Genomic DNA, 16,593 nt, shown 5'->3' on the forward strand with positions numbered 1-16,593 from the left:
CTTTTTAACATTAAAAAAAAGAACCCCCCCGACCTTTATCCAGGGGTCGCCCGCTGCGTCCGCTTCCGCGACCCGCCACCGGCTCAAGGGTTCGGGGCGACTCGAGCGTTTCGCCCGCTCAGCTTTCAAAACAAGGAGGTCTTCAAACTAGGCCCGCTCAGACGGGAAGACAGGATTTTTTTTTAAAATCCCGGTTTAAATGGGACGTTCCACTCCACGGCCTAGAAAACACACGGCTTTTAAAGCCGAAAGGATTTGGGCACAAAACCCCAAATCGGTCATTTCACTGACACAGAACACCGTGTGTGGAAAAACACAATCTGGAAAATAAAACAGCAGAATTACTGGTAAGTCTTAAACACACCGGTAATTTATTCAGTAGCTTCTTGAAGAAAAAAAGCCAATCTTAGAACATTATTTTATTGATGGTAAACCCTGGCCCCCTCTAGACAGTAAAACTGAAGGACACAATTTAGGTTTCATGTGATGTGACCGCATTTGCTTGAAACAATACAATTTTTTTTTTTTCCTGAAACAATCAAGAACACTTTAAACAGCGGTTCTGTCTGTAACAGCCATACGATGGCCTCATCCCAATCTGTCCCACCATCTCAGAACAGACCCCCCCCCCCAATAAAGTTCTTTTAATCAACTATTTATAAACCAGCCAAAACCAAAAAAGATTCGACAGCTTGAAATACATTTCACTCAACTCACGTAGATTTACATTTCAACCAGATGTTACATTAAAAAATTTTTTTTTAAATTTTATTTAAATAAATCAACAGGCACTATTGATAGGCCTATTTCCTACGTATGAAACTTGGAGAAATCATAATATGCAGCATCATTAGTGAAGTGCTGTAGGCCTGGATTCTGTGATGTGTGATCCTTTTTGCAACAGGTGAGAGGCGAAACTCGATGCTTTTAAAATGGTCGCCGTCTCTGACACTCTGTGAAATCGCCGCGGTCTCAGATCGGTCTGTAAAATGACCGCCCTCTCAGATGGTCTGTTGGTTCTTCTCCAGGCTCCTCTCGATGTTGTCGATCACCTCGACGGCCGCCTGGGGGATGCGGGTCCCGGGGCCGAAGATGCAGCAGACCCCCTCTTCATACAGGAACTCGTAATCCTGAAACGCACCCAGAGGACACACACGTCCGTCACGCACACGCAGACACACACACACACACACACGAGCTATCGCCATGGGGGACTGGGCACTGCTCGATGACCCCCCGAGCCCCAAATCACACAGAGCTACCCGCGCGCCCCCTTGCCATTTGCCCCGTGGACCAATCAGAGCAGCTCTGCTCCCCGAAGCCGAACGGGATTAGCCCGGGAGCCGGAACGACGGAGCGGAAAGGCCCGGAACACTGGGCCAGGAGGTGGCGCGCCCCCGGAACTCTCCCACGCCGCGGTCGCTGTGCCGCTTCACCGTGCCGGACCTCTGCGTTCGTGGTCGACCGGAGAGGAGGAGAGGAGAGGAGAGGAGAGGAGAGGAGAGGAGAGGAGAGGAGAGGAGAGAGGGAGAGGAGAGGAGAGGAGAGGAGAGGAGAGGAGAGGAGAGGAGAGGAGAGGAGAGGACCGCCTGGGGCTGAGCCGGGGGGGGGGAGCTGCTGTGTGACTCAGAAACCCTTCAGAAGTTCTTCCATCACACCTCACTCAATAAAGTGGTTGATGTGCAATGGCATCCCATAATAACCCTTTGGATATTAATATAAGAACTCTCTCACAATAAAATCAAATGTTTTATTTATTAAATCAAATGTCTATTCTAATCCTGTTCTCGCAAAATCTCGATTAAAATGAGACCACTGGAGATCTAGCCCTCATTAACACAGGGTTGCTTAGAAACACTAATGGAAAATCTTCACATTCCTTTTCAAACATAAATAAACCCGACACTCTTACCCAATTAGTCTAAAACTGATGCTAAATTCAGCAGAAGCTGGAATGGCAATCAGGCCCAATTAAGAGCTGATGGAACCTTACACCTGGAGGGTGAGAACCAGACACCTGGTCACCTGATCGCCGTGAGTCACCCCTGGAGCTAAGGAAGGTCACTGGCCCTCCCACCCCCTCACCATGCCAACAGCCAGCAGTACACCAATCAGAGCAGCCCAACCCCGCCCACTGAGGACCACTTTCTGTTAGCAACAAGACTGAACTGTCAGAGTCACCCACAATGGTAATAATATTAATACTACTGAGTATGCTGCTGCTACTATTATTACTACTAGTTGTCATGCAGGTTCACTGAAGCACATTACCTAAGGCATGTTACCTGGGCTGATTAAAGAGCATTACCTGGGCTGATTAAAGAGCATTACCTGGGCTGATTAAAGCTCGTTACCTGGGCTGATTAAAGAGCATTACCTGGGCTGATTAAAGAGCATTGCCTGGGCTGATTAAAGAGCGTTACCTGGGCTGATTAACGCTCGTTACCTGGGCTGATTAAAGCTTGTTACCTGGGCTGATTAAAGCTTGTTACCTGGCCTGATTAAAGAGCGTTACCTGGGCTGATTAAAGCACGTTACCTGGGCTGATTAAAGCTTGTTACCTGGGCTGATTAAAGAGCGTTACCTGGGCTGATTAAAGCTTGTTACCTGGGCTGAATAAAGAGCGTTACCTGGGCTGAATAAAGAGCATTACCTGGGCTGATTAAAGAGCGTTACCTGGACTGATTAAAGAGCGTTACCTGGGCTGATTAAAGCTCGTTACCTGGGCTGATTAAAGAGCGTTACCTGGGCTGATTAAAGAGCGTTACCTGGGCTGATTAAAGCGCGTTACCTGGGCTGATTAAAGCTCGTTACCTGGGCTAATTAAAGCGCGTTACCTGGGGAGGGATGACGCCCCCGCAGATGACCAGGATGTCGGGCCGGTTGAGGTTGCGGAGCTCCTTGATGAGCTCGGGGACGAGGGTCTTGTGTCCAGCGGCAAGGGTGCTGATCCCCACACAGTGCACATCAGCATCCACAGCCTGCTGCGCCACCTCCAGGGGAGTCTGTGCATTACACACAGAGTTACACACAGTGCACATCAGCATCTACAGCCTGCTGCGCCACCTCCAGGGGAGTCTGTGCATTACACACAGAGTTACACACAGTGCACATCAGCATCTACAGCCTGCTGCGCCACCTCCAGGGGAGTCTGTGCATTACACACAGAGTTACACACAGTGCACATCAGCATCTACAGCCTGCTGCGCCACCTCCAGCGGAGTCTGTGCATTACACACAGAGTTACACACAGTTACACACACACACAGTTACACACAGAGTTACACACACACACAGAGTTACACACACACACACACACACACAGTTACACAGTTACACACACACACAGTTACACACAGAGTTACACACACACAGTTATACACACACACACACAGTTACACACAGAGTTACACACACACACACACACACACAGTTATACACAAACTCACTCACACACACACACACACACACCTGGAAAAGGGGGCCAATGTCCACGTCGAACCCCAGGTCAGCGAAGCCCGTGGCAATGACTTTGGCGCCCCTGTCGTGCCCGTCCTGTCCCATCTTGGCCACTAGGAGGCGAGGGTTTCTGCCCTCCTGCTTCTTAAACTCCACGACTCTAGGAGAGACAGCAGCATGTAGTGAGTATTTAATGGACACACCACTGGCTTTAACACCCTGCACATTACATCACATTAAATTGATTTTATGCTAATGCTGATTAGCCTTTATTTCACCACCTACTGACCAAGCACGCTACGCTAACAGGGTCCGCAGCTGAACATGCTAACTTAGAGGACACGTACAGTTCCAGGACACGTATAGTTTTACCTGTAATACATATGCGATCTCTCAGTATTTCATTTCAAACTGAAGGAAAACCACTTCGTTTTTGCATTTTCGCCAAGATAATTGCATTTGTGGCACTTTTACTTCTAGCTTTATGAATAAGGAATTTAATCTCATCTAAATTCATATTTTTAAATGGTATGACTGTCTTGCCTCATTTAAGCCTTTTGGTTCCAAGTCTCTGCAATGCTCACATCTGGAGAGTTAAAGCCTAAAATAGAACACCCACTAAATGGACGAGGATTGGCCAGACGTGGCATCTGCGCAAAGGGGTTAAACACAGGGAGAAAGGCAGCGCACTTTCTCTCCCTTCAGCTCATCCATTTATTCATTCACCAGGAATGGCGGCGGCGGCGGCTGCCTGATTTAGCCGCAGAAATCTCCCCTCCCGAATGAGCGCACAATGCTATGCTAATCGCACAGTAATGAGCCACTCGCCTCCCCGTATGCACCCTATCAAACCAAGCGGCAGAACGAAGCAGAGCTTTCACCAGCCACTTTATTCATTTTAGGAAAGCAGAGTGGAGAAGCTCATGTGTAGCTTTCATCACTTCTAACCCTGGTGGAGTAAACCTCAGCCCCAGAGCCTCAGCCGTGCTCTCCAGCTTTCAGCCTCAGCTGTGCTCTCCAGTCTTCAGCCTCAGCTGTGCTCTCCAGTCTTCAGCCTCAGCTGTGCTCTCCAGTCTGCATCCTCAGCTGTGCTCTCCAGTTTTCAGCCTCAGCCATGCTCTCCAGCTTTAAGCCTCAGCCGTGCTCTCCAGCTTTCAGCCTCAGCTGTGCTCTCCAGTCTTCATCCTCAGCTGTGCTCTCCAGTCTTCAGCCTCAGCCGTGCTCTCCAGCTTTAAGCCTCAGCTGTGCTCTCCAGCTTTCAGCCTCAGTTGTGCTCTCTGGCTTTCAGCCTCAGCTGTGCTCTCCAGTCTTCAGCCTCAGCTGTGCTAAACAGCCTTCAGCCTCAGCCATGCTCCACTGCTTCAGCCTCAGCTGTGCTCCACTGCTTGAGCCGCAGCCGTGCTCTCCAGCTTTCAGCCTCAGCTGTGCTCTCCAGTCTTCAGCATCAGCTGAGCTCTACAGCCTTTCAGCCTCAGCTGTGCTCTCCAGTCTGCATCCTTAGCTGTGCTCTCCAGTCTTCAGCCTCAGCTGTGCTAAACAACCTTCAGCCTCAGCTGTGCTCTCCAGCTTTCAGCCTCAGCTGTGCTCTCCAGCCTTCAGCCTCAGCTGTGCTAAACAGTCTTCAGCCTCAGCTGTGTTCTCCAGTCTTCAGCCCCAGCTAAGCTCTACAGCCTTTCAGCCTCAGCTCTGCTCTCCAGTCTGCAGCCTCAGCTGTGCTCTCCAGTCTTCAGCCTCAGCTGTGCTCTACAGCAGTCAAATCATTTTAACTTCTACACTGGCTCTTCTAGTACTAAGAGCTTCAGCATGCATGAAACATTTTGGGACACACAAAACCAGTAACATGACCAATTTTTTTTCGTTCTGCAGCAGTCATTGGTGATGTTATTGGTTTTAAGTGCACTAAAAGGTTTTCCGCACGGTAAAGGTCTAAGGTCTTAGTAAATCGGGCCCGGAGTTATATACCATCGGTAACCATGACAACTTGCAGAAAAAATAAGAACCAGCTGGACGGGTGAAGAGCTTGATCATTGGATGGTCTCAGTCAAGACGACCCAATAACCATATCCCCTTCTGATTTCCCCGGTTTTGGCATCAAACCTGGGACCCACTTCCCCCTTCACACACAGGGGTGTAACCAGGACCTCAAAAATACAGAGGTCAAGAGACTGGGCCAGGGCGAGGTTCCTTTTAGTTTTAGGTTTTCCTTTTCTTCATTTAACTGTGGATGCATTCAGATGTAAACGCTGTACATGTGGCTCTAGATCAGGCTTCAATTTGACAAAATATTAAGGAATGTTCACTTCCCCATCGTAAATGAGTCGCAACTGATGTTGTCCCTTAAGAATTAAATCACATAGAGGCTTTGGAAATGGACAATGACCTCAGTGAACCTCAATGGCGGCTACGTCCCTGTTCACACCTGACCTGATTCAGGGGAGATAACTGTGATTACAGCTTAATCGCACCTCACCACTTCCATTTACCAGCTGTCAATCAACCCCCCACATCCTCCCACACAAGAGGAACGAAAAGACCAGGACGAAGGAGAGGGGAGAAGACCAAAGGATGGAGAAGATGGGAGAGAGAAGCGGGGGAGGACGGACGGAGAGGCGGCCATGTTGTGCCTGCGGTGTCCCGGCTCACCTGTTGAGGGCGCTGGTGATCTCCTGGTGCTCCCCGAACTCGCTGCGGTACGCCCCGCTGACCATGCGCGTGCTGGCCTTGTGCTCGCCAAACACCGCCTTCATGGCGTCGGTGATCTCGCCAACGGAACACCTGCAGCCAGGGGATCGCCGACCGCTCAGTCCGGCCACACCCCACCACACCACCCCTTACCACACATTATCACATCAAACCAGACCACACCACCCCTTACCACACCTTACCACACCCCACCACACCACCCCTTACCACACATTATCACACCACACCCCACCACCCATGACTATACCTCACCACACACCACACCTCACCACACATTATCACACAAACCACCAGACCCTCACCACACCACACCTCACACCATTACAGACAACCCCTCTATCCACCCACACCCCACCACACCACACCTCACCACACATTATCACACCACACCCCACCACCTATGACTATACCTCACCACACACCACACCTCACCACCCCTTACCACACCTCATCACACCCCACCACACCACCCCTTACCACACATTATCACACCACCCCACACCACACCACCCTTTACCACACCTCATCACACCACACCACACCACCCATGACTATACCTCACCACACAACACACCTCACCACCCCTTACCACACCTCATCACACCCCACCACACCTCACCACACATTATCACACCACACCACAACCAAACCACACTACACCACACCACACCAAACTGCATCACGCCACACCAAACCACACCCCTCACGACACACCACACCACACCCCCCACCTCATCACACCACACCACACCAAACCACGCACACCAAACCACCCCTTACCACACCTCACCTGGCCCGAGCTGCCTCCACCGCCAGCGCTAGCAGGTTGCCATGGCGAGTGCGAGCGCATTCCTCGATGGCCGAGAGACACTTCTTCGCCGCCTCGCTGTCTCGAGTCTCTCTCACCTGAGAAACAGAGAAACACAGGTCTCTCTCACCTGAGAAACAGAGAAACACAGGTCTCTCTCACCTGAGAAACAGAGAAACACAGGTCTCTCTCACCTGAGAAACAGAGAAACACAGGTCTCTCTCACCTGAGAAACAGAGAAACACAGGTCTCCCTCTCTTTTCGCAGGGTGCAGCATTAAAGCAGCACAGCTGACAGAGGTAAAAACATTCCTGACCCATTCTTTACCAGAGGAACAGCACCTGTTCCAGCAGGACTAACCCTAACCCTAACATTCTCTTGGGGGTTGGTACACGTGCACATACTAGGATGAGGAAATTAAAAATCAAAAGGAGTAAATCATTTGCCATTTCCCTCAGGGCCCAGCGTTCTTTAGAAACACTCAGGGCATCACAGACACTCAGGCCATCACAGACACTCAGGCTAATCACAGAAACTCAGGCCATCACAGACACTCAGGGCATCACAGACACTCAGGCAATCACAGACACTCAGGCCATCACAGACACTCAGGCCATCACAGACACTCAGGGCATCACAGACACTCAGGCCATCACAGACACTCAGGCAATCACAGACACTCAGGCTAATCACAGACACTCAGGGCATCACAGACACTCAGGCCATCACAGACACTCAGGCAATCACAGACACTCAGGCTAATCACAGACACTCAGGGCATCACAGACACTCAGGGCGTCACAGACACTCAGGGGGTCACAGACACTCAGGGGGTCACAGACACTCAGGGCATCACAGACACTCAGGGCGTCACAGACACTCAGGGGGTCACAGACACTCAGGGGGTCACAGACACTCAGGGCATCACAGACACTCAGGGCATCAAACAGAGGATGCTCACCCTTTTCAGTTTCTCGATCTGCTTGTTGCGAACCGCGGTGTTGTCGATCGCCAGGACGTCCACGGACTCCTCCTTCTCCAGCCGATATTTGTTTACCCCTACAATGACCTCTGACCCTGGAAGCACAAAACACCGGCAATGCTAAGAGCCCTTCGAGCAACTGCGAGCATGAGAGCGGCTGCGACATGAACAGGAAAAGCACCGGCCGAATAAAAATTGTAATTAACATTCAGGGGATTGAGTTGAATACTCTGAAAAATGAACCACTTAAATTACAAAGACAAGTGAACAGGCATGAGAACAGAAACGTGGAATAAGGACGGCGCAAATTAGTGCTTGTGAAAGAAGAGCACTTCCTACAGAGCACTACTCAACCCTGTAATCACGGCTAGCGCTAATCAGCCTGCACATCCTCCTACAGAAGGCTGCTCCCACTAATAATAATAGTAATAGTAATCAGAGTTAGTGCAAATTGGCCACCACTACATGCTACAGAGCACAGCTCCAACCCATAAACAGAGATAGCGCTAATTAGCCTGGACTACATGCTACAGAAGGCGGCTCCCGTGTGTAATCACACTTAGCGCTAATTAGCCTAGCACGCACTGCAGACGGCCATTTTCCTTTCCTGTCCCATGACAAGCCATTACACAACAGGGCCCTTTCGGAGCTCGGAGCCAGGCGGAGCGCGAACGGCAGTACGCCGCGCGTGACTGGCGGACTTCCTCCCTCCCGCCATCGCTAATCCGCCAGCAGCGGCGGTGGCAACACGTGGGGAAAGGAGGGGAACCGCGGCACCAGCTGACCCCCGTCTGGAGATTAATGACAAAACAAGGCGGGGGGGTGAGGGGGTCCAGGAGAGCTGCTTTGATTGGGCCTCTGCCCGGCTGGAGCGGAGGGGGGGGACGGACGGACGGCGGGAGGGCACGGGGAAGCCAGCGAGCGGCGCAGTGGCGCGTGGTGAACCACGCGACCCCCGCTGGCAGGGGGGAGGGAGGGGTGTCTGCTGGCGGGGGGGGGGGGGGGCTCAGGGGGGGCATCTGCACAGAAAGATCAAACTCACTTGAGCAGTGCGCCCAACTCCACACCACACCGGCCCACTGAGCTAGGGCGCCCCCTGCTGGCCCCAGAGGGCCACTGCAGTGCTGCATGCAGCAGAATCCCATCACAGCGCCAGAAATGACTCTGGACCTGAGCTACAGCAGGACTCATTCACACAGCGGCGAAGCCACAAAGCATTCAGCTGCGTGGGTCAAATCAATCTAAAAACGATTTTTCTCTTTTTGATGGGCCCAAAACCAGCGCACCAGATTTCCCCCGACAGACCTCAGCAACCCCTGAACCATGAAAATGCAGTTTATTCCAGAGAGGAACGACGTCGATAGGCTCTGGGCTTTCGAGTCAGAGAGGCACGCTGGACTTCCCTTACATAAGACTCAATTGCATAAATCTGCATTTTAATTCAGTTTACATTAAAAAACGTGCTGACTGAACGACCTGAGCCCTGAATTATTTCAAACCTTAACCATCCACCTGGAGAGAGTGCCTGTCTCCAGCTAGTCCGTCTGTCTGTCTGTGTGTGTGTGTGTGTGTGTGTGTGTGTGTATGTGTGTGTGTGTGTGTGTGTGTGTGTGTGTGTATGTATGTGTGTGTGTGTGTGTGCACGCACCTTTACACGTGTACAAGAGCTGTAAGTCTAGCCCAAACTTTACATCTCTATAAGGGAACTTTAAGCTGAGTCTAACATTAATTTAGACCCGTGCAAATGTTAAGCCAGGCCAAACAGAGAAGGATTAAGGTGTCGCTGTGCAGGGCTGCTGAAAGGAGGCGGAGACTTGAAGAGGTCCCGCCCACACACGTACACATAGAGGAGGTGGAGGCGGAGCCGTGAAGAGGCCCCACCCACACACGTACACGTAGAGGAGGTGGAGGCGGAGCCGTGAAGAGGTCCCGCCCACACACGTACACATAGAGGAGGTGGAGGCGGAGCCAGAGGCGGGTACCTGAGTCGATGCGGGCCTGTCGGCGGGCGGCGCACTCCTCGATGCGGAGTTTGGGGATCCCCTCGGCCACGGCCCGCGCCATGCCCCCCATCGCCTCGATCTCGCTGATGAACTGCGCGGGACGGACAGACAGAGCATCAGACCCCGCACCCCCCCCCCCCCAGCTCAGTCTCCTGAAGGTCCCATCCCCCGAAATTTAAGTGCCTGTAAAACGCTGCAGGCTACAGACCGAGTACTGCAGGGCCCGAATACGAGCATGGACCCCCTTGAGGGCAGGTGTGTGAAGCAGTTTACCTGAGGACAGGTGTGGGGCAGGTGTGTTTACCTCGAGGGCGGCGTTGTGCACGTCGGTGGTGAGGGACTCCATCATGTGGGACCCCCCCCAGGGGTCAGCCACCTTGGGGATGCCGGACTCCTCCTGGATGATGATCTGCGTGTTGCGGGCGATGCGGGCGCTCTTGATGGTGGGCAGGCCCAGCGCCTCGTCGAAGGAGTTGGTGTGCAGGGACTGCGTTCCCCCGAACACGGCGGCCATGGCCTCGATCACCGTGCGGATCACGTTGTTGTACGGGTCCTACGGCCGAGGAGACCACCAATCAGAGCTTCTCTCTGCTCCAACAACTTAGGAATAAACATCTATAAAAACTCACTTTATCCACAGGCATGCACGCACTCACACACACACACACACACACGCATACACACACGCACACACTCACACACACACACACACACGTGCACAGACACACACACACACACAGGCGTACACACACACACACTCTCTCACACACACACACACACAGACACTCTCTCTCACACACACACACTCTCTCACACACACACACACACACACACACACACTCTCTCTCACACACACACACACACACACACACTGTCTCACGCACACACACACACTCTCTCTCTCACACACACACACACTCTCACACACACACCTGCTCGGTGAGGGACCAGCCCGAGGTCTGGCAGTGTGTCCTGAGCAGCAGGGATTTGGAGTTTTTGGGCTGAAACTTCTCCTTGATCAGAGTGGCCCAGAGTTTCCTGGCGGCCCGCAGCTTGGCGATCTCCATGTAGAAGTTCATCCCGATGCCCCAGAAGAAGGACAGCCTGAACGCACAGCGAGAAAACCACAGCCTGAACGCCTCCCCTCCCAGTCAGCCTGAACGCCTCCCCTCCCAGTCACCCTGAACGCCTCCCCTCCCAGTCAGCCTGGACACCTCCCCTCCCAGTCAGCCTGAACGCCTCCCCTCCCAGTCAGCCTGAACGCCTCCCCTCCCAGTCAGCCTGAACGCCTCCCCTCCCAGTCAGCCTGAACGCCTCCCCTCCCAGTCAGCCTGAACGCCTCCCCTCCCAGTCAGCCTGAACGCCTCCCCTCCCAGTCAGACCCGGGTTTCGGAGCAACTGAGGGGAGCTCACCCCTTTTCCTAAAAGCACCTTGAGACGGAAAACAGTGCTGTATAAACGTAACTTAAATTACTCCTGTGTTACAGCAGGAGAAACCTTCCCACAATCTACCGCGTCCATTTCGCTCCCGACAATTTCCACGGCAACAAGCCACATTAACGGATGACCGTGAAGAGTACGGGGAACTCGCCTGAATATGCATATTTTTACCCGATGCCCTGGGGAACGGCAGCTCCAGTAACAACGCCACGTGTTCAGACAGACGACGCTGACGCCTCACCCCGCCACGCCACGCCCCGCCACGCCCCTCACACACCCGCGCGCGGGCCGGGTTACCTGGGGGCGAACTCGTCGATGGAGAGCCCCGCCTTCAGGCCGGTGCGGCAGTACTCCAGGCCGTTGGCGATGGTGTAGGCCAGCTCCAGGATGGCGTCGGCGCCAGCCTCCTGCAGGTGGTACCCGCTGATGGAGATGGAGTTAAACTTGGGCATGTGCTGGAGAAGGACACAGGCGTTACCCCAAAAACCAGCTCCCCGAGCTCACAAGCTCACAAGCAACAACGCCAAAATATCCCATTCTTACAAACGCCCCATTCCATTTCACATCCCATTTATATTTCTAGATTTCATAAAGACGTACTTTCGGCTTTCAAATAATAGACTGACTTACACATTTTTGCAATTCTTGGAATTCTTAAATCAGTATAGTCAGGTATATTGTATTTAATATTGAGACAGGTCAGATAGAAATCCATGAGATAATAATGACATCACAGTTTCAAAATGCTTACAGTTACTAGTGTGTTTAATAGCCGGTGTACTGTAGTCTGTAGTGGGTGCTGGATAAATGTGTGCAGAATTAACAGTTTTATCAGGGTGGGGGTCCCCAGGCAGGTGGAGGTAAAGGCCTTATGAGAACACTGCTGCAGACAGCTGGAGGCGGTACCTTGGAGGTGTAGGCGAAGATGTCAGCGATGGCGTGCATGGAGGGCTCGGGCGGGAAGATGTAGGTGTTCCGCACCATGAACTCCTTCAGGATGTCGTTCTGGATGGTGCCCGTCAGCTTCTCCAGGGGAACGCCCTGCTCCTGCCCCGTCACGATGAACATGGCCAAGATGGGGATGACTGCCCCGTTCATCGTCATGGAGACGGACATCTTCTCCAGCGGGATGCCGTCGAACAGCAGCTTGGTGTCCTCCACCGTGTCGATGGCCACGCCCGCCATGCCCACGTCGCCGTGCACCCTGGGGTTGTCCGAGTCGTAGCCGCGGTGCGTGGGCAGGTCGAAGGCCACCGACAGGCCCTGCTGCCCAGCTGCGGAACAGAACACCCGCCATTACCGCCGCTCGCTATGAGGAACACCAGAGTTACCGCCGCTCGCTATGAGGAACACCAGAGTTACCGCCGCTCGCTATGAGGAACACCTGCCGTTACCGTCGCTCGCTATGAGGAACACCAGCCGTTACCCTCGCTCGCTATGAGGAACACCTGCCGTTACCCTCGCTCGCTATGAGGAACACCATCGTTACCGTCGCTCGCTATAGAGTTACCGTCGCTCGCTATGAGGAATACCAGAGTTACCGTCGCTCGCTATGAGGAACACCATCGTTACCGCCGCTCGCTATGAGGAACACCATCGTTACCGTCGCTCGCTATGAGGAACACCAGAGTTACCGTCGCTCGCTATGAGAAAACACCTGCTGTTACCACTAGGTAGTCACTCGTTAAGACAAACACCTGCAGGTACAGTTGCTCGTTATAAGAAAAACACCGTAGTCACAGCCACTCGTTCTGAGAAACACCTGTAGTTACAGTCACTCATTATGGGGACAACCAAAAAAACAACTGTCGCTCATGATGACAGCAACGTACAATGGCCAGAGCTGCTTGCTAGAATTATATAATCATATAGTTATAGACATTATTACCATTGGGTCGCACATCAGACACAGTTTAGCCGTCTAAGACACCTAAAAATAAGGGCACAAAGAATGAAAATATTCCCCTTACTTTGGATGAGGACCCCCCAGGGACCCCCAAATCGACCACCGTTTTATGAACCCACGCGATGACCCACAGTGAGATATACCTTTGATATTGTCCTTGTAAAACTTGTTGCTCTCCTCCACGGTGCTGAAGCCGGCATACTGTCTGATGGTCCACGGTCTGTAGGTGTACATGGTGGGATATGGGCCGCGCGTGAAAGGGAAAACGCCCGGCAGTTCATCGGCCACCGCCTCGGAGTCGCTGCGCGTGTAGACGGGCTTGATCGATATACCCTCGGGGGTGCGCCAGATCAGGTCTTCGGGGTTTTTCCCTTTCAGCTGTTTCTTGGCCAAGTCGGCCCATTTGGGGTGCAGCTCTTTCGGTCGCGAAGGTGGTGCCGTCCCGAACCGACGTACATGCCCGTCCGACACAGGTGAAGCACCGGCCGGTCTAAGCAGCTGCTTGGCAGCCAGGGCCGCGTAGGCACTCCGTGCTGTCAGCATGGCGAACTGGCGTCGTGCAACTCCGCTCACCTTGACATGCAACTGTAAATTGTGGAAAACGCAGTGCAGATAATTCGGCAAGCTTGCCAGGTTGGACGCACACTTTTAATTTGGGAAAGGGAAAAAAACAGACAGTGAAGTACAACTATGTGTGAAAGAAAGCATGCAATCTAACTATTTGGCAATGACATATATCATATTTTAGTGCATGCAAAGCACGCGAATACTTATGGGAAAATTGAAGCAAAATTTTAGAGACACGGTCAAGTTCAGGTACGCTGGCTAACATTTTATACATGGCACAATTAGAATTGTACCTGTACTTGGTCGGCTTGGTAAATATTTACTTCTTACGCTTGGCTGAACGTTAGCTAACTCAGGTGGCTGACCAGATTAGCCAAATGACCAAATTGACTTTACGAGAAATGCTAAGACATCGGTGTAAATATATAACAAAAATAGCCGCTGGTTAAGGCAATGTTTCAAAAAGGGAGAGACGTGTACTAAAACAATTGTTAGCGCTAGCCACAACACTGATTTTGTAGCAAGCGAACATAAACTCATAAGAAACTATCGATGACTTTTAATAGTTTTTCTGGTATGTGGGTCTATTAATAACTTATGTGATCTGATAAAAATTAGTTGTCTATTGAATTAAGACGCTAGGATAAGAAAAAAGTCTCTATCCTGACCTTGCGTTTGTTTGCTCCCGTATACAGTTGTGGAGGAGTAGGTGTAAACCCAACTACCAATCGCATACGAACACACCTGCTGTTCACCAATCACAGACGAGATAACGGAATTTTTGAACCTTGACCTCTGAACTAGGAGGAACAGGAAATGTTCGATTTAGTGTTTATTTTTGTGTTATTGGTGCCATATCTCGATGGTGCCACCTCGTTCAGGAGGGATTTATATGAAACGCAGGTATTGTTAGCTAGATACGTTGAATATGTACACATCGTCTGTAAAGGCTGACTGTATAACACAACACACAGTGTGCCGTACAACAGAGTATGACCATTGTCACAACCACTCTACTAGCATTAGCCGCGTATGTAACGTTCTAGCTTCGCCACCAGATGGAGGTGTGGCCTAGTTTGAATTGCAGAAAAACCGTCACGTATATTTCAAATGCGTTTTCATTCTTCTTGTCAAGCCATATTGAGTGGAAACCTTTTTGCCCCTGGAAACTGAATAAAAAGTGTTTATCTGTATGTACACACACCAAGCACGACACATCATGCACAGATGATAAACGGACTGCATTTATATAGTGCTTTTATCCAAAGCGCTTTACAATTGATGCCTCACATTCACCAGAGAAATTAGGGGTTAGGTGTCTTGCTCAGGGACACTTCGACATGCCCGGGGTGGGGGATTGAACCGGCAACCCTCCAATTGCCAGACAAGCGCTCTTACCTCCTGAGCTATGTCGCCCCATAGAAGATGTATACATGCCTGTATACAAACGTGCAAGCATATATACATGTACTGTATGTGTACTGGTTAACACCCAGATTAATACAGGTTAATGCTCCAAAATTCTATTTTATGTACATTTTGTTCTTGAGCCTTACCAGTGATTTGCATCTTATAGTGAACCACTTCAGGTTAAGCTGGTGTAGTCTTTGGTATTCTTTGGTCATTCAGCAGTGAGGTCTTCCTTGGCCTACCAGGCTGTTTGCTATTGCTGAGCTCGCCAAGGTAGTCTTGCTTCCTACCCACAAATAAATCAGTTGCTTTTGACACACCAAGTCTTTTGGCTGCGTCTCTTATTTGTTCTGATGTTCAGCCTCACTGTGGCCCGCTTTCCTCTGGCATTGACACTGTTTTGGTCCTCATGTTGAGAGACAACAGCCAACACACTCCAAATGCAAATTCCAAACCTAAAATCAACTCTAGACCTTTTGTTAGCTTTCTTTTTTTATTAACTGATGTAGTTGGGCAAGCAACAGCTGAGCAGGCAATTGTCCAATTACTTTTGCTCCACTAAAACAAAGGGACTACATATATAAAGGGATGTAATTCCTACATGGATCACCTAACATGGATATAAATACTCTGAAATGAAAGCACTTTTTTTTCAAATGCTAGAGTACAGAGCCAAGCCAGCAAAAGTGGTGACAGTGTCCAAATACTTATAGACTGCATTGTATACAGCAAGCGTTCATCCACGGTAGCCGTTAAATAAAATGCTCAGCACCAAGGTTACTCCTGCCAGACAAGCCTAGACTGCCATCTTGTGGATTAGCAGATTGTAACAGGCAAGGGGAAAACAAAAAGGTAAAAGCACGCATAGTATATAAGTAGAGAGCCTGCTTATGTCCCAAATCTGTGGCGGTCTTTGCGTAGAGCATGTAAAAGGCTTTAGTGTGCACTAATTACAAGTCATTCTGGATAAGGCTGTCAGCATCCTGTGTGTACCAGGATGGCCGAGTGGTTAAGGCGTTGGACTTAAGATCCAATGGACGTATGTCCGCGTGGGTTCGAACCCCACTCCTGGTAATCTCTTTGTAAAAAGTTGTGTAAGTCACTCTTGATAAGAGCGTCTGCTAAATGCTGTTAATGTTATGTAAGCTACATGCCTCAAATGTAAAAAAAATAAAAGACACTGACCAGTTGTGCTGGATATTGCAGTTAATTGAAAGTCTGGTCATTGTCGAAAACTGGCTGCTCAATGACTTTGAGCGTAATAAAAAGTGTCAATCTAAAAACAAACCTGTTCCTGCATGTTAAAAAAAAGGTC

General features: G+C 50.8%; 1 protein-coding gene and 1 non-coding gene across 4 annotated transcripts; one reads left to right on the plus strand and one right to left on the minus strand.

Annotated features, from left to right (window-relative positions):
• Nucleotides 1-348: 348 nt before the first annotated feature.
• On the minus strand, nucleotides 349-14,624 carry mmut (methylmalonyl CoA mutase). 3 transcript variants are annotated; one of them, XR_010330710.1, is made up of 13 exons: nucleotides 13,445-13,905; nucleotides 12,302-12,669; nucleotides 11,693-11,850; nucleotides 10,888-11,059; nucleotides 10,260-10,508; nucleotides 9,935-10,046; nucleotides 7,932-8,047; nucleotides 6,953-7,068; nucleotides 6,103-6,234; nucleotides 3,472-3,619; nucleotides 2,838-3,005; nucleotides 556-1,130; nucleotides 349-501 (listed from the first exon to the last, which is right to left on the minus strand). XR_010330710.1 is itself a non-coding variant. In XM_064340740.1 (13 exons), exons 1-13 carry the CDS (start codon nucleotides 14,600-14,602, stop codon nucleotides 1,002-1,004), a joined length of 2,376 nt encoding a protein of 791 aa, XP_064196810.1. In that variant the 5' UTR covers nucleotides 14,603-14,624; the 3' UTR covers nucleotides 349-1,001. The 3 variants fall into 3 exon arrangements, 2 of the variants coding, with proteins under 2 accessions (XP_064196810.1, XP_064196809.1); XM_064340740.1 differs by adding an exon at nucleotides 14,537-14,624 and having other exon boundaries at nucleotides 349-1,130; nucleotides 13,445-13,886; XM_064340739.1 differs by having other exon boundaries at nucleotides 349-1,130.
• A 1,645-nt stretch (nucleotides 14,625-16,269) lies between these two features.
• Nucleotides 16,270-16,352, plus strand: trnal-uaa (transfer RNA leucine (anticodon UAA)). Its single transcript has one exon. It is a non-coding gene; the product is annotated as a tRNA-Leu (tRNA).
• The last annotated feature ends 241 nt before the right edge of the window (nucleotides 16,353-16,593 follow it).

This window comes from Anguilla rostrata, chromosome 6, assembly GCF_018555375.3.
Source record: "Anguilla rostrata isolate EN2019 chromosome 6, ASM1855537v3, whole genome shotgun sequence".
NCBI lineage: Eukaryota > Metazoa > Chordata > Actinopteri > Anguilliformes > Anguillidae > Anguilla > Anguilla rostrata.